The sequence below is a fragment of the Sitophilus oryzae genome, unplaced genomic scaffold (assembly GCF_002938485.1).
Source record: "Sitophilus oryzae breed Bouriz unplaced genomic scaffold, Soryzae_2.0 scaffold_944_pilon_pilon, whole genome shotgun sequence".
In the NCBI taxonomy this organism is placed as follows: domain Eukaryota; kingdom Metazoa; phylum Arthropoda; class Insecta; order Coleoptera; family Curculionidae; genus Sitophilus; species Sitophilus oryzae.
Genome location: NW_022147577.1, coordinates 429,429 through 456,435, shown reverse-complemented (window position 1 = coordinate 456,435; position 27,007 = coordinate 429,429). Strand labels below are relative to the sequence as shown.

General features: G+C 31.3%; 1 protein-coding gene across 4 annotated transcripts in view; it reads right to left on the bottom strand.

Annotated features, from left to right (window-relative positions):
• LOC115891041 (polypyrimidine tract-binding protein 2) overlaps window positions 1-27,007 on the bottom strand; it is a 470,600-nt gene that overhangs the window by 156,134 nt on the left and 287,459 nt on the right. For all 4 annotated transcript variants that reach the window (XM_030911438.1, XM_030911435.1, XM_030911436.1 and 1 more), the window contains exons 3-4: window positions 17,380-17,568; window positions 16,064-16,168 (exon numbers count right to left, since the gene is read on the bottom strand). In XM_030911438.1, coding sequence (XP_030767298.1) covers window positions 16,064-16,168; window positions 17,380-17,568 — 294 coding nt within the window. The remainder of the gene's footprint in view (window positions 1-16,063; window positions 16,169-17,379; window positions 17,569-27,007) is intronic.

Sequence of the window (27,007 nt, the reverse complement as noted above, 5' to 3'; positions counted from 1 at the left end):
CCGTGAGTAATCAACAAATTATTTATATCCCAAATATATCTGTGTCTTGTAATACAGCTATAGCAAATTAATTTTAAGTTCAGCACATGTAAATTCCTAATTCCACTTAATGTATTTTATTTTGTATAGGTTCAGAGAAAAAAGCTATTAAAAACAAAATTTTAAAAATCCAAATTTTTTGATGTCCCGTGAGTAATCATAGATTTTTATTAATGTTTTAATCACTATACATTTCCATATCTTGTTCTGTATCACAACAGTAATTTAAATCATTGTCTGTGAAAATAATAACCTAATGCTTTACCTAGCACATATGAGGGACAAAATACACTTTCTTAAAATTTTGTTGTTATTCTAAATGTCCCGTGAGTAATCATGGAATTGCCCTCTAAAAATATTTGCACTTATTTAAGACTTACCCTGTATATTTTATGATTCAATATCACGTACTAAGTAACTAAATTATTTAGAAAAAATGATCAAATTTTTACTGCTCACTTAAAAAACTGCTTTATTTAATGCCTCTATAAAAACACGGTATAAAACGACACCTAAAGTAGACATTAATATTTGAAACGAAATTTTCTAGCTTAAATAATGACATTTCCGTGTTGCAGGCCTTTTTATTATATGAAATATGATATTATTTAGTATATTGCCTGTAGTAAAATTACTTTGTTTCGGGCAGAATTGAATTTTAAAATAATTTCCATAATTTGTTATAGTTTTAAAATTACGTAGTTTGGTCATAAAATATGAAAGTTTCATTATGAGAATAATCTGTTTCGCTGAGTTTATGTTTATGTAGGTTTTTAAACTCTAATAATTTTTGTAAATACTAGTAGTGGGAACTATCGATTGAATATTATCGAAACATTCGATAGTTGCAATTCATTCGAATAATTCGATAGCTAGTAAAAAAACATTCGCTGAAAACTATTCGAATAAAAATTATCGAATAGATGCGTCATCTGCCTTGAAATATTGTATTCTAGTAATTCGGCAGCAAAAACCATTCATTTATAAAATTCATTCATTTATGAAATTCATTTATTCGTCAGGATCGATTAGGTGCTAGTATTTACACAGAAAATACATTATGAAGGGCGCTGTTGCCATATATTGGTATTAGTTGATATTAGCAAAGAATATTATTGTTTGGCTTTAGTTAGTTAGGGATAGTATGTATAAATATTTTGCACTTTTTTTTTATTAATATTCTGTTTTAGGTTAGGTTAGGTTAGATAATAAAATATTTTGGATGTAGGAAAATGATTTTTAATGTTTTTTAAGCAAAGACTGGTTTAATAAAAATAATAATAACAGTAATAATTTGTAATCCGTATAACAACAAAATTTAAAATAATTTAATATAAACATTTTTTTACGTAGTAGCAAAATATAAACAACAAATTAGATGTCAAAATTATTTATATTAGATCCTATTTAAAAATAATATAGTCTTTAAATTTTTTGTGGCAACGTTGGTTTATTAAATAATAATAATTACAGAACTAATTTGTTATATTAACAACAAACTTTAAAATCATGAAATATAAACATTTATTAATTTTCTAAGCATGCAATGTAATGGAAGGAAAATATAAATAAAATTAGAAATCAAAATTATTTATATTAGGTACTTTTATATTACTATTTAAAAATAATATTTACTTTTACTGGCATTTACTTTAAAAAATAAATGAAATATTTCTTCGCAAAAAAACTACATGTAAGAGAATTAGCATAAACAAAAAACAAACATCGTTAACGTTTTTTGTATTGGCACGTGTAAAACTTTCAATTTAATTTTTTCACCCCATAGTTTGAGTTCGATAACCCCATTTACTTAACCACATTACTTAAATATGATTATTAAGTTCAACTAATTCGTATTATTAAAACATCTAAAATACAAATATGTATTTTTTAAAATTAATTCTAAGTTCATCTCATGAATTGCTACTTCTCAAAAATTTCCCATTAAAAAATAGACCATATATATATACCATATAAAAAAAATAAAATAATTGAAAGATCGGGCTACGGAAAATCACACAAATTTTCGGAAAAATTTTGACACCTGCACAAAATGCACACAATCGTGTATTAAAAAACTGACTATTTTTAGTATTTTAAATATTTTAATAAACGCAAAAATAGCACAGTATTTATAAGGTGAAGTTATAAAAATTTGGAAGAACTAATAATGCCACTGACGCACACAAAAATCAAACAAATACTAAATTTCATTTATCAAAAGCATTCGATAGTCGGCTCAACCATAACCATTTAGTCGCACGGCGAGGTTGTCACATATGCTTTAGTATACAAATGAATTAATGATTTTATTCGAATAAAACATTCGATAGTTGAAATCATTCATTCAGTAACCATTCGATAGTCTAATTCATTCGATAGTTCCCATCGCTAGTAAATACCAAACAATATTTCTCTTTAAACGTTCTACAAAGCGATCAACATTGACTGACAATACTGTTTAGATGACCCGCCTATTCAAAAAAAAAACACTTACTATAGTACAATTCTTTTAAAAGTTCCTAAATATGGCCGACCTAGTTACGAAAATGGTAATTTTTTTTAATGAAAAATAAGTTGGCGTTAGCGAATTCAGAAATTGATTTACTCTTTGGTTAACAATAACATTTTCAGGATTGTCAAGTTGACGTTAAAGTAAGGTTATTAGGTGGTTGTCATAAATCATAAATAAAAACATAAATTATTGAAATTATTTAATAAGAATAAAGGTATTTTACCGCAGATCCGAAGAGATTTTACTTAAAGGTATTTTATAAACCTTCTCAGTCAGAATATTAACTCCCCTGTTTCTTATATTTCAGTTAAAGGGACGTAAGAACTATAGGAAGTGAATTTTTGTTTTCATGTTTTGACGATATCTGAGAGTTCCTAGAATTATCAAGATTATTGAATAATTATAGTTGTTTAATAAGTGAAATTAATAGAAGACTTGGAAATAGGATGATGCGTGTCATGTTATAGTTGATAGATCACCCCATTTCTCTTAATTTGTTTTTATTTCAGTACAGTTAATCACAAATTGAATTGATGTGTTCAAAAACAGCTATGTATTTTCAAACATCTTATTTAAATAGTTCTTTTATATACTGTTAAACTGTATCAACTACAAACTCTTTAGCAAAAAGATATAAGGTAATAAATTTTGTAGATATAATTTATGAAAATTTATATATAAAGATTAGAACACAATCCTCTGAGGGAAAAAGAAATACTGAAGAACTCATTAAATATACTTTATTAAAAATAATAACATACAAAAACAGTCATCCATGCAAACTGTAATAATCAGAACATTATCCACATTATACCTTTATTAAATTTGTGTTCACACTCCTGTCAGGAAAGCCAGAAATGTTTGTTTAAATATTAAATTATTTTAAATTGCCAGAAACACATCAGAATATGTCACAACCACAACTATAGGTTTGGAATCAGTACTAAATTTTATACCTAGTGTCAACTAACAAGTATAGGATAAAAAAGAATTATTAATATAGAGTGTACTATACGATGCCCTGCTTATTTCTGAAATGACTTTCCTTTAAAATGTGAGGAATACCAGTAAAATAAAACATAATTGTTGGTTGGGTTTGGTGTTTGATATTCTAACTGCATCTATTACAAACCTTAAGTGCTTTTAGTGAGTAACTGTATTTTTTATTATTGTTTGTGTATCCTGTAAAGTAAAAAAATATATATTTCAAGAAATATAAAAACAATGCAATATATATCAAACAGATTCATAAAAACTAATATTCATAAATTCGTGTGAATTATTTATTGAACGTACTAAACTAATTTTTTAATATCACAAATGCCCGCATTTAGAGTATATTTATAAGCCGTATTGCAAATATCTACTAAAATAATTCCTATTGGAAAAACATAAATGTTATTCACAATAAATCAATGTTCTCAATATGTTGACATGTTCGTATTTCCAGCGAACGTAAAACATATAGATCTGACTGACAGTTATGTGCTCGTAAATCTTCGATATAATCCGCACGACAACCGCCAGCACAGGGAGTAAAAGTCGTTTAATACAATTTTTTTTCATGCAGTTGAGGTTGGAACCTTTGGCGTTACCACCAAATCAGTTTGATATCTCTATACAGGGTGCTACAAATTCGAGGTACGAGCATTGGTATCTCGGAAACCGTAATAGATACGAAGATTGTTAAATTGGGGCATTGTTAAGTTGCGCCTTGTGCTGTTCACCAAGATGCCATCAAAAAAGGTTAAAAAAATTCAAGGATTACTGAGTTTTTTGGAAAAAAACGGATTTTTTTGAAAACTAATTTTATTTTTTCCTGTTAGAAAATTAAAAAACTAATAATTGCACATTCTCATAGCCACTTTATTAGGGCTATCTGATAGTATTTTTAGATTTTCACAGAGGCCAACTTATTTTTTTTAAATACGGACATGCATTTTTTATTTCAGATTTTGAAAGAACGCAATCTCCTGTTTTTATATTTCAAGAAATATAAAAACAATGCAATATATATCAAACAGATTCATAAAAACTACTTACAATTGTACATATTATATTATTTCAAGTGTTATTTGATCTTTGGTCCCATTACCAACATTACCTTAACTTTTAAACAAACAACCTTATTACTTATTACTTATTACCTTAACTTTTACAAACTAACTCAACTTTTAAACCTGTTTTAGACCTTCTTTATATTTTAAAACTAATTTACAACAATCTGTAATGCCCGCGCTGTTTCCTAAAATTAATATAAATTTAAATCTATTTATTATCATATACATATTACAAACCTGAAAATTACTGATACGAGGAAACTACTCAAAATAATTAGAAACCTTTTTACAAACATCTGGACTAATTTATTTTCACGAATTTGTGGACGAGTCAATGTTTTCTAATACGTTTTTAAGCGTTTTACACATTTTTTGAATATCTTCCAGCCTATTCCTCAGTTCTTGATCGGTGAAGAGATTATTTATAAGTATTAAATTAGTACTGCAGGCTGCAGGTTAAATAAAAGAACAAAATCAAGTAGAATTTGTAAATAAAAATTCAAAAAATAATGAAAATATTTATAAAATGGAACCCAAGAAGGCACCGAGTTCAATTAGATTTACCACAGATTATCAATTTGAACGATTTGCCCTACAGTCGATTCCAGTCTAGAGATTTTCGTTTTTTAAGCCTCCCATACTGAAGTCCGCCATATTGGGAAGTTTTAGGTGAAAACAAGTATATTTAAAAATAAACATCTTTCTTTAAATTTAAAACATTCAGTTTTGAGACACTCTGTATACATAAATCATTATTGATTTTTAAAATACTTATTCGCAAACTAGGAAAAAGGAAATCAGACCACGAACAGAGATAATAGGTGTTAAGTAATAGCTTTGAGACTACCGTTCGAGAGGCATTGATTTTTTTTTGGTTTGTAAGTTTTGTGACAAAGAATCAATTTTATTTTTTCCTGTCGTTACTTTTTAGAAAATCAAAAAAGTATTTGCACATTCTCATAGCCACTTTATTAGGGCTATCTGATAGTATTTTTATATTTTCAAAACAGCTGGTAATTTGTGAGATACAGAGGCCAACTTAATTTTTTTAAATACGGACATGCATTTTTTATTTCAGATTTCGAAAGAACTCGCTCTCCTGAGTACAAAATGATATGCCACACTTTATTTTTTTGGAAATTTGGACACAATTTATTTAAAATAATTTCCGGCTCTGTTTTTTTTTATATTTAATATATTCATCGTTACAATATTGATAAGCTTTCAAACTTAACAGTGACGTGGGTTGAATACGGAAAATAAAATGCAATATAATAATAAAAAATAATATAAATAAAATGTAATATAAGCAATCAAATCATTTCCTCGGAAGATGGATTGGAAATGGTAGAGCACAGTATAATGGCCAGCGGGTACCTGGACCGTCTGAGGACGTCAAGTAATTCGACAGGTCCAAATTTTACAAAAAAGTGAAGTGTTGACTCGGCAGTTACAATAAAGAGTACAAAATGCATTCGAAAGCATAAGAAGAAGATCTATTCAAAAGCTAAAAAAAATAAAATTGAACGAAAAATAAATTTGTGCAATAGGGAGGGTGGTAACCCTTTCGAACATGTAGATATGTAAAGCCTTAGACACTAGTTTGTAGAAGTTAATTTATTCATAATAACTACGATTAATATTATGCAAATTATTAGATCGTACACTGAGCATTTCAAATTCACAATAAGAAAAGTTAAAAATAATATCTTTAAATTGCTGATCTGGATATTATTTATTTGAATCTTTCAATTGGCTTAATTTTCCTTATTTAATGTTAATTAGCACTGATCAATATTGTTACAATGAATATAATCAGATTAAATAATTTAAAAAACAGAGTCGGACTTGAAATTTTTTTAAATAATAATTAAATAGTTTTGTTGCTGTTATGGTACCCAAAACAAAAAAAAGTATAAAATGTGGCATATCATTGTACTCAGGAGATTGCGTTCTTTCAAAATCTGAAATAAAAAATGCATGTCCGTATTTAAAAAAAATAAGTTGGCCTCTGTGAAAATCTAAAAATACTATCAGATAGCCCTAATAAAGTGGCTATGAGAATGTGCAATTATTAGTTTTTTAATTTTCTAACAGGAAAAAATAAAATTAGTTTTCAAAAAATCCGTTTTTCCAAAAAACTCAGTAATCCTTGAATTTTTTTAACCTTTTTTGATGGCATCTTGGTGAACAGCACAAGGCGCAACTTAACAATGCCCCAATTTAACAATCTTCGTATCTATTACGGTTTCCGAGATACCAATGCTCGTACCTCGAATTTGTAGCACCCTGTATAGAGATATCAAACTGATTTGGTGGTAACGCCAAAGGTTCCAACCTCAACTGCATGAAAAAAATTGTATTAAACGACTTTTTACTCCCTGTGCTGGCGGTTGTCGTGCGGATTATATCGAAGATTTACGAGCACATAACTGTCAGTCAGATCTATATGTTTTACGTTCGCTGGAAATACGAACATGTCAACATATTGAGAACATTGATTTATTGTGAATAACATTTATGTTTTTCCAATAGGAATTATTTTAGTAGATATTTGCAATACGGCTTATAAATATACTCTAAATGCGGGCATTTGTGATATTAAAAAATTAGTTTAATGCGTTCAATAAATAATTCACACGACATATTTAATAAATATTTTAGAAACACAAGAATTTGCACTGTTATTAGGGATCTTTAATTTTAATTTTTTAATTATTTCAGTACTTTATTTAAATAGGTCGTTGCATAATAGACCGAAGCACCTTTTTGGGGCTTTTAATAGCATTCTTTGTCACAAAACTTACAAACCAAAAAAACTGAATGCGTCTCGAACGGTAGTCTCAAAGCTATTACTTAACACCTATTATCTCTGTTCGTCGTCTGATTTCTCTTTTCCTACTTTGCGAATAAATATTTTAAAAATCAATAATGATTTATGTATACAGAGCATGGTACAAAGAATACAAGGTATGATATTGCGCAGGTTGGTCGCTACGTCACAGGTGATAACAGGCACTATTGGTCAGCACGCTCCGCGCGCCAGTTCAAATCGTCAAGATATTGTTATAAACCTGTTTTTTTGTTTATATACCGTCATTGAATTATCGCTAAGCAAGTTACTGTGGAGCAGTGCGTAAGGAGTTGGGCTAGGAAGCGAGAGACCAGAGTTCGAATCTCGGCCGGGACATAACTTTTTATTTATTTTTTTAAATACTGTTGTATTCTATAGTTTATTTTTGTAGTATAAAAAAAGAACTATTTATTCTGTTATTTTTTCATCTCCGGTATTAATATAAATTGACTGTTGGTACAATACCTCATTTAATATAAAATAATATTCTACTTTTTGAAATGTATCAGGCCCTAATTGTACCTAAAAGTAATATATTTTTAATGATATACCATATTGTAAACTATTTAATATTTCAGTCACTTAAAAAGTTAATTTGCATTGAATAATTGCCTACCATTAAAGGAAATTTGAGCTATATAATCTTTGATGGGCATATTCTGGGTATGCAAATACTTCCTCTAAATTTTGGGTGTCGTTCAACGGATTTATTCTCAAAACCAGAAACATCTACATATAAAAAGAAAAGCACAGGTCACTAATTATAATAAACTTCACCCTTGGAATTACTTCCACTAATTATAATAAACTTCACCCTTGGAATTACTTCTATCACAATTACAATACATTCATCTGCATTGGCATTTTCTACTTTTCGATGGGAAACAATAAAATTCCCAACATTTTTTAAATGATGTAACAATTCCTCTTGTGGTTACTTTCCCATATATATTCTCATCTCTGTCCTCATGTGAAATCAGAGGCAATGAACATGAAAATTATTTACCATAAACATCGCAAACTAAAAACCTAATAAACAATTTTATAGGTACCGAATATAGAAATAAATTTAGTATTCTTACCTATTATGGTCCAAAGTCCAAATCCATGTTAATAGATAATTATTATTTTTAAATATATTTTTTTGGAATTGCTGGTTTTAATAATTATTAAATTAAACGAACTAAAAGTCTTAAAATAAACAATTCTTAACCATAACCCCAAAAAATGCAGATCTCCTGTCAACTTTCTTTATTTTTTATTTATTCCTCATTTTCCTAGTGACGTCACAGGTGGTATGCGCGAACTGAACGAAATTGGAGCCGCTATCGATCATACCTTGTATTCTTTGTACCATGTATACAGAGTGTCTCAAAACTGAATGTGTTAAATTTAAAGAAAGATGTTTATTTTTAAATAGTAAGTGTATATTTAAATAGGCGGGTCATCTCAACAGTATTGTCAGTCATTGCTGATCGCTTTGTAGAATGTGTAAAGAGAAACATTGTTTGGTATTTACAAAAATTATTAGAGTTTAAAAACCTACATAAACATAAACTGAACGAAACAGATTATTCTCATAATGAATCTTTTATATTTTATGACCAAACTAGGTAATTTTAAAACTATAACAAATTATGGATATTATTTTTAAAATTCAATTCTGCCCGAAACAAAGTAATTTTACTACAGGCAATATACTAAATAATATCATATTTCATATAATAAAAAGGCCTGTAACACGGAAATGTCATTATTTAAGCTAGAAAATTTCGTTTCAAATATTAATGTCTACTTTAGGTGTCGCTTTATACCGTGTTTTTATAGGGGCGTTAAATAAAGCAGTTTTTTAAGTGAGCAGTAAAAATTTGATTATTTTTTCTAAATAATTTAGTTACTTAGTACGTGATATTGAATCAAAATATACAGGGTTAGTCTTAATTAAGTGCAAATATATACAGGGTTGTTCACCACATACGACACGGAGTATTGTAGCTAAACGGCTAGATTTTTACAAATTGTAAGTTTTGGGTTCGTTGAAGGACTATTAGAGCTACAATTTAAAAATATTTTTACAAGATACAGAGTGTCCCAAATAAATAAAAAATATCAAAGTTGTATTTTTTTAAATGGAACACCCTATATATTATTACATTTTTAGTTTCTACGATTAAAATAAAGGTAAATTTGATTAACGTTTATTACACTTAAACCTTACCGTTTTTGAAATATCTTCAATTTTGTGAAATTGCAGTATAAATTTTAAGGCTTCATTTCTCCGAGGATATCAAAGTTTTTAATACTAAATATTTACTGAAATTTATTTATTGATCAGTTATTGTATTGCAATAATAAAAACTTTACTACCTTATACAGAGTGTCTAAAAATTTATTTTAAATAATTTCTAGCTTCAAACGCCAATAACTTCTTTAATTTAAATAGAATACCCTGTATATTTTAGGAGAATCAGATGCACAATTTAATTGTCTATCAAATTGCATTATACCATTTTTTACCTATCCCTTCAAGTTTCCGTAGAAAATGCATTTTCTTGTAATTTAGAACTCATTTATCAATATACCCATGGAATACTGACATTTTAGATTATTTTTAAAGATTTTTAAAGAATTTTTAAAGAGTACAGATACTAATATTGTCGATATAGTTCGTTTATTTCATTAACAAATTAAAAAAAACTGTTTAAATATTTGTTAAAGAGGACCAATTAATATGATTTCAGTATTCAAACTACATTAATTGACTGTTTGCGTTGATTAATAATAATTGCTCCAAATACTAAAAAACTGAATTATGTATGTGTATTAGACAGTGTGGTAAAAAGTAACACCTTAAAAATTATATTTAATTTGTTGACAAATGCTTATTTATAACAACAGAGACGTTCATTTTCATAACTTATTATTATATTGATTTCTGATTCAAATCCACATTTATTTAGAATAATTTATTAACGAACACAATTAAGTATGTAGTTAATTAGTATTTGAGTGGAAATACTGGTGGTATATTTAATTAATGGTATACTCTTTTATAAAGATTTAAATAGTTTTCTTTTAGCATACAAATGGGCTAGTAATATTATCGTTTTAGTAAAAACGATAATATTACTAGTCTGTACATTTTGTACATTTGTTGTTATAAAAACAATCTAAAATGTCAATATTCCATGGGTATATTGATAAATGAGGTCTAAATTATAAGAAAATGCATTTTCTACGAAAACTTGAACGTATAGCTAAGAAATGGTATAATACAATTTGATAGACAATTAAATTGTGCATTTGATTCTCATAAAATATACAGGGTATTCTATTTAAAGTAAATAAGTTATTGCCGTTTAAAGCTAGTAATTATATAAAATACATTTTTAGACACTCTGTATAAGGTAGTATAATTTTTATTATTGCAACACAATAACTGATCAATAAATAAACTTCAGTAAATATTTAGTATTAAAAACTTTGATATCCTCGGAGAAATGAAGCTTTAAAATTTATACTGCAATTTCGTAAAACTGAAAATATTTCAAAAACGGTAAGGTTTAAGTGTAATAAACCTTAATCAAATTTACCTTTATTTTAATCGTAGAAAGTAAAAATGCAATAATATACAGGGTGTTCCATTTAAAAAAATACAACTTTGATATTTTTTATTTATTTGGGACACTCTGTATCTTGTAAAAATATTTTTAAATTGTAGCTCTAATAGTCCTTCAACGAACCCAAAACTTACAATTTGTAAAAATCTAATCGTTTAGCTACAGTACTCCGTGTCGTATGTGGTGAACAACCCTGTATATCAGAAACACGATTATGAGGAGTTTTTCGCCAAAAAAAATCGGATTTTTTTTATTTTTTAGTTAAAAAACATAATTTCTTGATAATATGGATCATAATAATTAGCAGATTAAATTTACAAAAAAGAACTCAATGGTTCTCAAAATTTAAGCAAAAAATCATATTTTTTGGAAATCTTCAAAATAAAATAAACTCGGTTATTTCGGACTTACTTGAAAAACGGCAAAAAGAAAATATGTTTCTTTTAACGAGACTACCAGCCCTATATTTATTTATAGATTTGTTTTTTTACTATTGATAACGGAAGGTATATCTCCTGAAATGCTCAACATTTCTTGTCGGTTAGACAAATTTGACTTATACGGGTAAAAAGCCTCTCAAGTTAGTTTCTTTTAGGATTTTACGCAGGAGTGTTAATAAAAAAAAACTTTTTTATTTTTTAGATTTCTCTTTCAGTGAAGAAATTCCCATGTTTTTTTCAAGAAATGAACCAACCACAAAGACATGACAATTATTTATGCTGTTATTGAGTTGTTGTTTGAGTTTTTCTTATGTGTGAGTTTCATATAGTGTTTCAACAGCTTTTATTAATCTTATACTAATTACTCGATGTTGATGGTTACCACCGATTGTCAAAATTTTTGTAAAATATTTTTCTAGACTCATAATAACATATCGCAACGAACAGTATTTATGACCTCTGTTGCTCAATAAAACAAAACACAAAAATATCTAATTTTCATGTTCTTTACGTCAGGAAAATCCTGTCGATGTTTAAATTCACATCTCTTTCCGAAACTCTCCCTTCAATACTCAACAACTATAGTAAAAAAAGTACAATAACATATATTACAGATGTTTCTATAAAATAACGAAAACCCGAATTATGTTTAAAACATGGAAACTACATCCTCAACAAGTCTATCCGACGCGACAAAAACTTTGTTCGGTGCTGAAACCGAAATCGGTCCGAGTTGAGTTTTCAGTTTTATCGCCCAGAACATAAAAGCGAGCGCTTTTGTGCCTAAAAGGGCTCGACCGAGACGGTTTTACTCGTTGTGCCGCACTCACACACGTGCACACGGAAAATGGGAAAGCGATATGGCAAAGAGAAAAGCACCGCAGCCAGCCCAGGTTTCAATGGACACATTCGTAGTGGTAGTTATTCGGCGAAACTGCATTGTTTTAGCGAACTGGCGGTTAAATAAAGGGAACGGGTACCTGCAAATGCAATTATAAGAGACAGATTCGATAATTTTCGAACGAAAAGCACGTTGGGAAGTTTATTTTAACTGACTTTGTATGTTTTTCACTACAAAATGTAACATTACAAACGGTAACAGTCTTTAAACGACGATTTTATTGTAATATACGTTTCAAATTTGATTTCTCAATAAAATAAACTTTTGTAACATGAGTAATGAAGAACAATTCATCCATCGTCAAAACTATTTCCGGTAAATTTATTGGAAAGTTTGTTCCAACGATTTTTAATAGAAGTCTCTAAAAAGATGAAAAAACTAAAGTGTTCCTCTTGGGTAGATGTATTTGGCCGTTTTAAATAGATTTCTCTTGTTTCAGATTTTTTTTTAGTATTGATAACGGAAGGAGATATATCTCCTGAAAGGCTAAGCGTTTGTTGTCGGTTGGGCAAATTTGACATATATGTGTACAGGGTGGCTAAAGTGTTCCTCTTGGGTAGATGTATTTGGCCGTTTTAAATAGCTTTCTCTTGTTTCAGATTTTTTTTTAGTATTGATAACGGAAGGAGATATATCTCCTGAAAGGCTAAGCGTTTTTTGTCGGTCTAGAAAAGTCTCTAAAAAGAACAAAAAACTAAAGTGTTCCTCTTGGGTAGATGTATTTGGCCGTTTTAAATAGCTTTCTCTTGTTTCAGATTTTTTTTAGTATTGATAACGGAAGGAGATATATCTCCTGAAAGGCTAAGCGTTTTTTGTCGGTCTAGAAAAGTCTCTAAAAAGAACAAAAAACTAAAGTGTTCCTCTTGGGTAGATGTATTTGGCCGTTTTAAATAGCTTTCTCTTGTTTCAGATTTTTTTTAGTATTGATAACGGAAGGAGATATATCTCCTGAAAGGCTAAGCGTTTTTTGTCGGTCTAGAAAAGTCTCTAAAAAGAACAAAAAAACTAAAGTGTTCCTCTTGGGTAGATGTATTTGGCCGTTTTAAATAGCTTTCTCTTGTTTCAGATTTTTTTAGTATTGATAACGGAAGGAGATATATCTCCTGAAAGGCTAAGCGTTTTTGTCGGTCTAGAAAAGTCTCTAAAAGAACAAAAACTAAAGTGTTCCTCTTGGGTAGATGTATTTGGCCGTTTTAAAGCTTTCTCTTGTTTCAGATTTTTTTTTTAGTATTGATAACGGAAGGAGATATATCTCCTGAAAGGCTAAGCGTTTTTTGTCGGTCTAGAAAAGTCTCTAAAAAGAACAAAAATTAAAGTGTTCCTCTTGGGTAGATGTATTTGGCCGTTTTAAATAGCTTTCTCTTGTTTCAGATTTTTTTTTAGTATTGATAACGGAAGGAGATATATCTCCTGAAAGGCTAAGCGTTTTTGTCGGTCTAGAAAAGTCTCTAAAAAGAACAAAAACTAAAGTGTTCCTCTTGGGTAGATGTATTTGGCCGTTTTAAATAGCTTTCTCTTGTTTCAGATTTTTTTTAGTATTGATAACGGAAGGAGATATATCTCCTGAAAGGCTAAGCGTTTTTTGTCGGTCTAGAAAAGTCTCTAAAAAGAACAAAAAACTAAAGTGTTCCACTTGGGTAGATGTATTTGGCCGTTTTAAATAGCTTTCTCTTGTTTCAGATTTTTTTTTAGTATTGATAACGGAAGGAGATATATCTCCTGAAAGGCTAAGCGTTTTTTGTCGGTCTAGAAAAGTCTCTAAAAAGAACAAAAAACTAAAGTGTTCCTCTTGGGTAGATGTATTTGGCCGTTTTAAATAGCTTTCTCTTGTTTCAGATTTTTTAGTATTGATAACGGAAGGAGATATATCTCCTGAAAGGCTAAGCGTTTTTTGTCGGTCTAGAAAAGTCTCTAAAAAGAACAAAAAACTAAAGTGTTCCTCTTGGGTAGATGTATTTGGCCGTTTTAAATAGCTTTCTCTTGTTTCAGATTTTTTTTAGTATTGATAACGGAAGGAGATATATCTCCTGAAAGGCTAAGCGTTTGTTGTCGGTTGGGCAAATTTGACATATATGTGTACAGGGTGGCTCGAATTCGACGCTCACCATTGGGATTTCGGAAACCGTAAAAGATACAGGATCGGTTAAATGGAGGCACAATTTGATGCTAAATAAAATGCCGTATTGCATTTTGAAAAATTCCGAATACTTCCGAATATATTCGAAAAAAAACACGGAATTTTCAATTTTGTTTTCTATTGTTTCCTGGCTTTATTTGTTAACATAACTTAAAATGAAAATCACATTTTCATGGCCACTTTTTCTGTTCTATAACTCTGTGTGATTAAATATTTTCGATTAATTATTTGCAACGGGTATCGGCAGCCAGACGGGCCGCATGCTGTTCCAGAGAGCATAGTAAAAGATATATCAAATCTGTTTTCTCAAATATATTTATATGTATTTTCTAAAGCTTTTACTTATCTTTTACCTCACCTCAAACCTTTCATATTTGAAAGTTACATAAACTACACCCTAGTTAGTTACATAAACTACATCGATTAACTACATGTAATGTAGTTTATGTAGTTTTTAAGAGTAACATGTAGTTTTCCGAACCCTGATAGTAATGCTGATCAAATTATTAGTCATGCTTGTTATTTACTAAATTCTTCAAAATGCGATGAAAATAATAAAAAAAATCTAACTTTTATCTGTGTTCAATATTAAAGTTATTAACTTGAGTTGAGTAACAGGTTGAGCTTGATGTAATAAAATATTGTTTTAATGAGTAAAATATGAGGTATGTTTACTAGAGAACTTGCAAACTGATCCTCTTGAAAGTAGGTTTGGAAAATATAGACAGTTAGCCGGGAGTCAGTACAGTATTTGTGTTCGACATTTATATGAAGGCGAAAAGAAACTTAAGATTCAGTTTTCATTCAAAATTTTACTTTTAAAAATTCACTTATAAAAAACCTTACTAAAGGCAGTCTTGGGTTTACAAAAGACGAAATAACTCATATAGTTTTATTTGAATATATAATTTTTAACAAAGTCTCGCAAAGGCATAAGGAGTTTCTCAAAATTCACAATAAAAAAATATTTTTATCAAAAATATCTTTCGATTACATTAATTACCATTATTAAAATTTCCGCAATGTACTATTTATAATGCTAAGTTATTGTAAAAATTGTCATATAAATTCTATTGGAAATATACGTCTGAAAAACTACTGTTGTTAAAAAATAATGATAGACTTGGAAAAGGAAATAAAAAAAAACTTAGACACACTTACAGCATAAATAAATACAATGACGATGGATAATGTGAGATAGGATATCAATCTGATGTTTTTTAAATTTTATGTTTCATTATTATTTATTAAAAATTCGGTGCAATTAAAGTTTATATCCATTATATACGTATAAAGTGTATCAAATGCAATCAAAGTTTAGGCCTTCAGTTGATGACGTCACGAATAAGCTGTGCGGCCTTGTTTTTACGGTGGTTACGGCCAGACGTCCTAAAATACTTTCTCGAAAACGTTGCTAGCTCTTAGACTATATAGACATTATTTATATGTATAGTTTATATGCCTTGAAATATAAAACAGTAATGCAATGTTACTTACCGCATTCGAATGTGTCTGGTCAGTCTTCAGCTCCTTATGGTTAGAATACTGCACGTATACCGCCCTGCCCCTCAGCTGTGCCACGCATCCGCCGAAGTACGAGACCTGCAACAATTAGCCGAGAATCGTTTAATCCTTTTTAAAGAGGCCGCGCCCGAAACAACGGACTTGTTTAAAAGTACAAAAGGGGATAATTAAATTACTTTGCAAGAACTTCAACGGGCGCTTTGATCTTTTATGTGCCTCGTCTAAAAACTTTACAAAAGACAGAAGTTTTCAGCCGTTTGAACTAGGGGTAGATAAGCTTGATGAAATACTGTATATACAATATAAAAATATGACATGAAACAAACTGGTTGGCTATTTGACATATCATTTTTATATTAAAATTTTGTTGTCATCATAATTTCAAAATTACTTAATTTAATACGATAGTTCTTTCCCTAATCCGAAGTTTAAAAAAAAATATTTTAAATTTGTGGTAAAATTAAACAGAAATAAAAAGAAAACAAACAAATAAAATTAGTAATCAGAATAGTCAATTTCAAGAAACAAAAGCAAAATAAAGCAGTCACTATAAATCCACACAATCCAAGGCTGGTGGACAACTTTAAAGCAGCCAACAACACGCTTCGAGGAAATCTGCACCAACTAAAAGATAACTGGTGGTCGCAAAAAGCTAATCAGATTCATCACGACTATCGTAAATTCTTCGAGGCTGTACTGTAGAAGAAGCATACAGCTCAACCAAAAATAACAGAATGCCAATCAAGGTAGAACCTCTTTCTTCTTTGATATTATATAGAAACTTTTATGGATATACTTTTGTAGATAATTTTATCAGCTTTAGTTCTGTATATAAATTGTTTTTTCTTTCATAGCAACTGTTAAAATTGCCTTATATCTATCAAAAATAACAGATAAAATAGTACTTTAACAGCAAGGGTAGATTAAATGATACTTTAACAGCGAGGATAGGTTAAAAACTTTATTTCATCTCGCACGTCTTTTAATTGCTTCCATTTTTGAAAATTTTTGTATTCCTTTTCATCAACTCCAAAAAACTTTTGAACTTGTTCCACCTATAGACATTATCATCCAGTTTGACTTTGGTATGGACTAATGGAAGGAATATTTGAAATAAAGTAGGTTCAACGAGAGAAGGGTGGATTTCGACATAGGAAACATAAATAAAATGTTAAGAAATGACAGAAAAATCTAATTTTGACAACCACTTCCATACCTTTTTCCCTAAACAGACTATACGAATATTATCATATGATAATTAATTCTGTTTCAATAATTTCATTACTTACCATGCTTGTGGCGGCGGCTTCGTCACTCATCTCCAGGAAAGCCTGGTTCTTGCCTTTGAGCACCAGCACGTTAGTGACGCGACCGAAGGGCATTCCGAGGTGGATGATTTCGGCCTCGCTTACGTCCGACGGGATGTTCCGGATGTGGATCACCCTGGAAGGCTTTCCAACGTTCTGTTCCAGTTTTACCTGAAACAAAAATCATTCTTTTAGGAAAATTACCTTTACGGTATAGCAAAGTTCAAGATAGAGCGGTATAGCTCTTATCACCAGAATGAAGCTAAGGTCTGAAAATTGGTATAATAAGTTAGAAATAATACGATCTTTTTCAAAACCTTTATATGATATAGTCTGTCCAACGTGAGGATTCCTGAAAGGGACAGTTGTATCTGCAATTTTAATATATAATCAAATTATACATAAAAGTGTAGCAGTTTTACGCCAAAGCACAAAACTCCGAAGATATATTATTAAACCGACATAAAGTGTTAAATTCAACGAGTATAACCATAGTTTCTCGATATACAGGGTGGTCTGAACTGTATTCCAAAAACTTCGGCAGCATATTCTGCAGATAAAAATAAGTAAAAAAGTTCGTGTAAATGTATGTCCTAAAATGCTTAGTTTCGGAGATACAGGGTGTAGAAGTTTCAATTTTATTTCGATTTTTTCTAAATAATTTCTGAAATAACGTCAATATTTGGATGAAAATTGGTGTCTGGGAGTTTTTTGACATGAGAAATTTGATTTTGATGTCAATATGACTCCTACTAGTAGAGGACGCCACCTACGTGTGTTTTAACTGTTTTGAAGCGTAATAACTTTTTGTCCGTACCTGTATAAAACTACCGAGCGAAAAAATATACATCTCTGTGATTTTTTACGTAAAAAATATCTCTTTGTAAAAATCACTACGAGCAACCGTTCTTAAGATATTTAGAATGGAAATAGTAAATACATGTCATTATTGACGAAAAATAAACACGCTGAGTAGATAGTTATTTCGCTGAAATAATAAATTTGGGAAATTTTAATTATTTTAAATTAAACATAATTTTTTTTGCAAAAAATGATGATATAACAGTTTCTGTTGAACATTTGGCACAAAAACATTTCAAATTTATGATTTGAGTCTAATAACTATTTAGTTAACATCTTTAATTTATGTCAATGATGACAGGTATTGATAATTTCTATTCCAAATATATCGAAAACTATTACTCGTCACGGTTTTTACCAAGAGATCTTTTTCACGTAAAAAACGTCGTAAATGTATATTTTTTTACTCAGTAGTTTTATACAGGTACGGACGAAAAGTTATTACTCTTCAAACCAGTTAAAACATATGTAGGTGACGCCCTCTACTAGTAGGAGTCATATTGACATCAAAATCAAATTTCTCATGTCAAAAAACTCCTAGGCACCAATTTTCATCCAAATATTGACGTTATTTCAGAAATTATGTAGAAAAAATCGAAATAAAAATGAAACTAAGCATTTTAGGACATACATTTATACGAACTTTTTTACTTATTTTTATCTGCAGAATATGTTGCCGAAGTTTCTGGAATACAGTTAGGACCACCCTGTATAATTACTTAGAAGATATTATTTTGAAATATTTTTATATATGTCACTGTAAATATCCGAAATGCGATAAAACCTAGGATAAGCAGCGCTAAACCTAGGATTTACCAAAAACAAGTGGTAAAAGCTCGAAAACTTCTTTATTTTGCTTCCATTTCGGACTTTTACCGGACCCAAACAGTAAATCTTATCTTAGGATTTACCACACCGCATTGGTAAAAGTACGAATTATTTTTCTTATAGCAACAATATCGACAAATTAAGGATGTCGATATACAAAGACATCTCTGTTTTTGTTTACTTAGGCATTGAAATTTTAACGATTATCGTTTCACGATATCGATTTTTGTAACGTATCAGTCTTATATGTGTTACTATAAATGTCCAAAATGCGGTAAAACCTAGGATAAGCGCGCTAAACCTAGGATTTACCAAAAGCGTTAACTAATTAGGCTAGCCCGGTTAGTTGGGGGGTGTTAATGCATTGGTTAGCCTGGTTATTTGGGGGGTGTTAATGCATTAGTTGGGTGGTTATTTGGAGGGTGTTAGTGAATTGGTTAGCCTGGTTATTTGGGGGGTGTTAATGCATTGATTAGGCGGTTATTTGGTGGGGTTGGTTGGTTTTTACTACCATTTGCTTATTCGTACTTTTACCAATGCGGTGTGGTAAATTCTACGATTTACTGTTTTGCGTCCAGTATCGTACACAATACATAAGTAATGTGAAAATTAGAAATAAAGTAGGCAAGAAAATATTTTTTAAATAATTGTTAGATATTACATAGTAATCAAATGTTCGTTGGTTAAGTGTTTTATACATCACTGAACGATTCTTTCACAGAGAAGTAATTTATAGCTATTTTCTTACATATCAAGAGCAAATTTTGTAATTCATTAATTTGAAAAGCATCCGAATGTAAACTATCTGCCGATGTAAATAAATAATTTTTCCGCGCGGCTAAAAAATGATGAAAAGAATCGCGAAGTTAAAATCAAAGAAGTTAATTTTCTTCGACGTCGTCGGGGTCTTTCGGCCTCCCCCTCTAAATAAACGATCCCTAAAACCAATCCTGTTCCGGTTCTGGCGAAAAGAAACTTGGCAATTCATAATGAAACCGGTAAAGTTTTCTTCTTAATTAGAAATTTCCTACTAATAGCGTATTTCATTTCGAAGTTGGGAAAAGTATTAAAGTCGTAAAAAATTAGACCAATTTTAAAAATCGGAAATCTAAGAGGCATACCTGGTCTTATTCGAGATTGAAATAATTAATAATATGAAATTTGTTAATATATTTAGTAAAAACACCTAATTTTTAACTATTAATATCTAGACACCTTTATACATATAATTAAATTAAAAAAGAACTTATAAGAAAAAGCCCTAAAACGAAAAATAAAAGTCTTTTCGAATACAATCAAACATTGCTCGGGCATCGATAACAGTTATTTTTCATACAAGACGATAACATGGTATTTTATCGAACGAAAAGATTAATTTTTGGAGACGATAATGCAATTTTATCGTCGTGTATAAAACAATATTTTTTTTCCATAGCGAGTTACGTTTTAAAAAGTATTCAGAAATTATTATTTCAAGGAACTTATTACGAGTAGAAAAAATATTGTGCTGAATTGGCATTGTAATTTGACAAATAAATAAAGCTGTCTCTTTAGTTCAGTATTTTTTAATTGTGGAGAAGAAACTTGAATTGTCGAAAGCTGCTAATTACTTCAGTAAGAAATTAGCACCGAAATATATAGGACCGTTCACTAATGTTCTAAAACAAACCAAACCAAACTATCCTCGCTGTTAAAGTATCATTTAATCTACCGAAGAATTTCACCGTGGACCAATGAATTGAAGGGCGCGGCAATTCTTGGCGCCCAACGTGGGGCCAAGAATTGTGTGCTCCACACTTCAAACACGACTCAATAACCAAACCAAACTATCCTCGCTGTTAAAGTATCACTTAATCTACCCTTGCGGTTAAAGTACTATTTTATCTACTATTTTAGATAGATATAAGGCAATTTTAACAGTTGCTATGGAAAAATAATACAAAATCTGTTAATATATTCAGTAAAAACACCTCATTTTTAACCATATCTAGACACCTTGATTATAATAATTAAATTAATGAAAGAACTGATAAGAAAGAACCTTAAAAAAAAACCTAAAACATTGCGCAGGCATCGATAAATGTTACTAAAATATGGCATCACTTCTTTCATTTTTTAAACGACACTACATAACATAAATTTTAGTAAAATCAGACTCTGACGACGCGCGACAGGGGGAGATATACATCCTGAAACGATAAGCATTTTTTGTTGGTTTGTTGGTTATTAATGAACAAGAACTTCTATTTGAACCATTGCCTTTTAATATTTATTCCAATTAAATAACATAAGAAACGTATTTATGTCAGATTGTTAATGACGTAGGACACGAGGCAGTCATTCAAGTTTTATTAATATTACTTTGTGTGGAGATGAACGGCAAGAAGTGGGGTGTAATTAAATACAAACAGCAAAAGGGGAAAAGTTATAACCAGTACCAAAAATAGATACAATTTGGAAATATATACCAAAATGAAATTATCGAAACTCTAGACAAATATTGTTCTGACGAAACAGTCCTTTATATTAATTACCATATCGTCTATATATTTATTAAAAGCAGAATTAAAGCATCAACTAAAAATATGAATAGAAATCAGTTCTTACTATATTCAGATTTTATTTTTACCTACAGAAATATTATTTAGTGTATGGAAAAATGCTATTATTATATTATTAGGTTAGATTGCTGCGGTTTGGGATCATGTTTGATCCCTCACTCGGAGGCCTTGGGTCCATTGCTATAACCTTGCTATTGTTGTACCAAACCTTCCTATCATTCTTTCTTTGCGTTAAAGCACTTCCAGCTCTTTGCAACATTCCCGATGTCGCTGATGTTGGCTTCTGCTGCTTCCTAGTCCCTCCAAAAAACCTTGCCCTAAAGTTTTAAAGCGTCGGTATTCCAGTGCCGGACAGTGGCACTGCAGGTTCTCTATGGTTTCTTCTTCTTCTCCGCATTATCTGCAGTAGTCATCGTTGGAAATCTTCCATCTCATAGGTTTACCCGTGGGGCAGTTTCCAGTGATGACACCTACAATTATGCATTACTAGGTTCTTTTTGTGCTCTAGTAGTTGTTTTGTCTTTTTGTTATCTACCACTGGCCACAGTCTTCGAACTGTAGCGCAGTCCTCGCGATGTAGCCATGTCTCTTGCTGCTTGGCCTTGATGGTAGTACCTTCAGTGTGTTGATCGAAACAATTGGTGGGTCATCTGCCACGACCTCTCCCCTGGCACCCTCTTTGGCGAGGCTGTCTGCTTCTTTATTGCCCACCACAATGTTTTGTGGCCTGACGCAGCCAGGACAGTGCTTCTCGGCAGTCCATCACAGTTTTGGACCTCACTGATTGCATGATGATGCCTTTTAAAGCGCCCAAACTGTCAGAGTATATCACGATATCCCCTATTGGTTTATCAGCGATTTTCTCTCGTATGCAACTGGCCGCTTAAATTATGGCGTAAATCTGTGCTTGTGGAACATTACAGCTATCCGATAGCCTTAAAGATCGTCGGATGTCTAGTTCCTTTGAGAAGATGCCCACACCTGTGCCCCCTGAAGTTGCGGAAGCATCTGTGTAGACTGCTATCTCTTGAGTGTTCATTACTCGGTTGCTTTCTCATTCTTCTTTTGTCGGGAATCGTCCCTTGTCGGTGAATTATTATATTATTAAAAAATACCAATTTAATAACGAATATAATAGTAGAATTTAGATATTTTTTTTATAGCTAAATCGAAAACCACTAGATACGTACTTATTATTATTGTCATAGGGAGTGGCTAACTCTATGAGCAAGTCGAATGAATAGAAAATTAAATTTACAAAACACCTTTACGCCACGTTAACACAGTAACCATCAATCAAATCAGACACTGTCTCCTCAACGAACACCTCAGCAGATTGAGCCTAAGAAAAAATGGCGAATACAGATTCTGTAGGGAAAATGGAGAAACATCAGAACATCTCATCACTGAGTGCGCCGAGACGACAACCATTTGTGCCATAAAATTTTATACGACTGATATTGGAGATGGAGAACTAGGCTCTGTGAAGCCGTTTCAGATCATCAAATTTTAGTAATCTCCCCTAACCAAAGATTTAACAATATTCATCGTTTTTTTTTTCTAGAAAAATTCTCGATTAGCTTGAATAAACGAAAAGTTCCCTTGAACTGTTCAAAACAGTTAAAAAAGATGTAGGTGGCGCTCCATACTGTAACGTTTTTAGTTCGTTACATGTCTTTGTATATGATGTCTGGCATATCATCATCCCTATCGTTCAGGCCAGATAATTTACTTGACGCGCCTGGCGTAATTTTTACGTTCTCTAGTCAGCAACCCTGTTATCGTTTCACTGCTCTGTGGAGGCGCGTCAACATCGCTTCAAGGCGCCTCTCCGCGCTTAAGTTCACTTTGAATTTGTCCTGACTTAGAGAAATTGCAATTATTTAAATCTTGCTGTATAATTTGAATCGGCTGCTATTTCGAAGCTACAGGTAAAGATGAGTTATTATCTTTTTTAGATTCGTTATTATTATTGAATATTTTTAGGGTAGAGTTTTGGATTGACCCACCTTAACTCGTATTTGTATTTTGCTGGCACATTGGTGTTCTTTTGCTTTTGTCCTCCAGAATGTTACATAAAAGAAAGGACAGTTTCTTTGTTTATTATAAGAGCCCTCGGAAGTATTTCGAGGTAGGTTCATTTTGTTTATTAGACCTTGTTTGATTTTAAACAAGAGTTTCATATTTTTAGGGTCCAAGGTACGGGTAGTGTTCCCCTGTACCGTTATCTTATGGACGGACATTATCTTATGGACGGATGTCTAAGTTACGAACAGTATCCAAGGTACGGGTAGTGTCCCCATATTGCCACACTATGGATGTAGCGTAAGCCCCATGCTGCTTCGTTCCCATTTCTAAGCCTAGTCAGTAGTTACGGCTGTATTGATTCATGGTGTCGTCATTCTAGCCTCTTTTGTTGTATTGGCCAACAGGATCGCCGACAGACAGTACAGAGATATGAGCCCACCTCACGCTGCTACTCTTTGAAACAGGATAGCCTCAAGAACAGCTAAGTGTAGATTTAGGTTCTGGTTTTCAGTCTTAACATAATAACGTACATTTTATATAATATCAGTAGTACAGACTATGTTTAATGGTTAGATTATTAAGAACATTTGTGTCAATTTAGTAGATACAATATGATTTAGATTTTAGGTTTCATTCAAAAATGAAACGACTACACTCTGTATCTCAGAAGCGAAGCATGTGCAGAATATGCTGCCAAGTTTGCGGAATACAGTTCGGACCATCCTGTATAATAAACTGGCAGCAAAGTTCCTACCAGCAGTATTCATACAAATATACCGAAAGATTAATAAAATGCAGAATTTGTGTCGTTCTAAAATGGGACAAAATATACTAAACTCAGTAAGAAATAAAATTATCTATGTATCACGGGAATTATAAAGTATTAATAACCTCGGGCAATTATTGTCCAAGAACCAAAGCTCTCGGGACAGAAACATTGATCTTCCTACTAACACCCTTATAATTCCCTTGATAATAGAAAACTATCCAACATTACTTAGTAAGTGTTGTAGAAACATCAACTTGAAACACAGTTGATATATTAAATTACGATATCGTCCAAAGGTAAAATAGGTAATTGAAATGTGGTCGAAACACAGAAAGCCGCGAGGCATTGAAAACGCCATTAGCTCCCACCACCACCACCACCACAACGTACGAGAGGAGACGCGTCCCCCAGTGGCGAGGAGGGAGCTGACAAAGAGGAGGAGGAGGGAGATGGTGGGAGTAGGATTGTATCCCGGTAAACCAGAAACGGGGGCCTAATTTGCTGCGGCCGGCGGCTACCGCAAAACGTCATTGTTTGGCCCTACGAACAGATATGGCAATTGATCTAAATTCCCGAGCCGAGAGCAAAGATGGACTTTCGGACGTGGACGTCATGCGGTCGTTTTGTGCGGGGATAATTAAAATACGTACGGCCAATTTACTGGTCGAAGGTAAATATACATTACTGATGGCTGAATGTAATAATCGGCAAGATAATGAAACTCTTATTTAATAGGCCCTTTTGGGGATATTACAAAGTTTACAATCTTATTATCACTATTAAAAATTATAATGTATGGTAATCACAAAACAATTTCCGATGCACGTGATCAACTTTGAGTGACAAGCGATGGCGACAGCGCCGCCAGATTGTGATGGATTTATGAGATGAATCTTAATTTAAAATTGATAGAATTTGAATTTTGCCTGATTGACAATATATTCCTTATATAATTTTTTAAAGAGTTTAACGTTTTATTTTTAACTTAATAACTATTATTTTAGTAATTAATTAATTAATTTATTTTGACTTTTGACGTGTCCAAATTCAATGCATATTGATCAAGTTTGTGGATAAATAAATGTATGTTATTATTATTATTAATAAATAAGTTCTTCAGATTGAAGATTTGATAGCCCAGGAAAAGTATTTTTTACTTTGTTGACGAATCGTTTCTAAGGTTGTGCACCCCAAAGTATTGAACCATCCGCCGCCACTGGGCAAAGGAGATTTAATATTAAATATAACATACAGGTGTGTGTATAAATAAGAAAATTGGTACTGGCCACTGTTAAATGACACACTATGTAAAAAAAAGTTTTTGTTCAAAAAATTATTACCGAATTTACTCCATTTGGCTGATACGACACTATTATCAGCCATATTAGTTACCTATACATTTTTACGCTGATATAGAAGCATAAAAAATCCAGCATCCGGTAACTGCCCATAGTGATGTTGGTTGTTAGCGAATTTTTCCATTCGAATTTTGCAGGAAATTTCTTTTCAAAATTCAAGACATTGAGCAAAAATTTAACGAAAGTGTATCAAGTATGCCGATTCTTAAGTCAGAAGAAAAAGAATGCTTCTCCGCCTTACAAAATAAAAAAACCTATGGCTCTTGAACCAATGCATTTTGCCGCGAATCTCTTGGACCCCTGTTTCCTGGGAGAGCACCTTAACAATGAAGAACACATAGCCGCTATGGAATTTATCAACAATATCACCAACAATCATCCTCAGTTTGTCAATAATAAGCCATTTTTACAGATGTAACAAATTATTGCGCCAAATCGGGTTTATGGGCTCTCGACTACGTTTGGATGTCAGTTAAAAATGTAGACTGTCTAAGTTGGTGGCAAGCAATGTGTAAGAATATTCAGTTGAAATCGAGGTTGAAATATTTAGCTGTTGCTCTGGTGTCTTTAACAACGTCATCTGCAGCCACAGAGAGAAGTTTCAGTACTTACAGTTTTATCCATACTAAAAAAAGGAATCGCTTAACTACACAAAGAGCCGGTAAAATAATGTTCGTAGCTCATAACAATAAATTATTACTACAAAAACAAAAAGTGGATATAGAGAATGATATTCAACAACATGAAATTCCTCCAGAACCACTAGAACTCGTGGAGGTAGAGATCCATCCTTCAGAATCAGAACCAGATGATACATCAAATATATCTGATTTGGAAATAGAAACTGACGAAGACAGTACTACTACTACTATAATACCCTATGAAGATGGGACCAGCTCGGCGCCTGATATTCCGGAATAGAATAATTCAGTTATTTGTGTTTTACGTTTTTTAAATTTATATTTCGTGCTTTTTTGTTTTTTTTAAATTCATAGTCATAGTTCGTGGTTTCTGCACAAAATACAAATGTTATCAAATGATTTTTGTTATGGGTTATGTTTATGACTTTTATGGGTTATGTATTGTATATTAAAAATATAACAACTAATATTATGTTTATTGTTTTTTTTTCCACTTACATGTTGGTATCAAATGTCTATCTAATTTATTCCTTTACTGTATCGACAAAAAATATGTAAAATTTC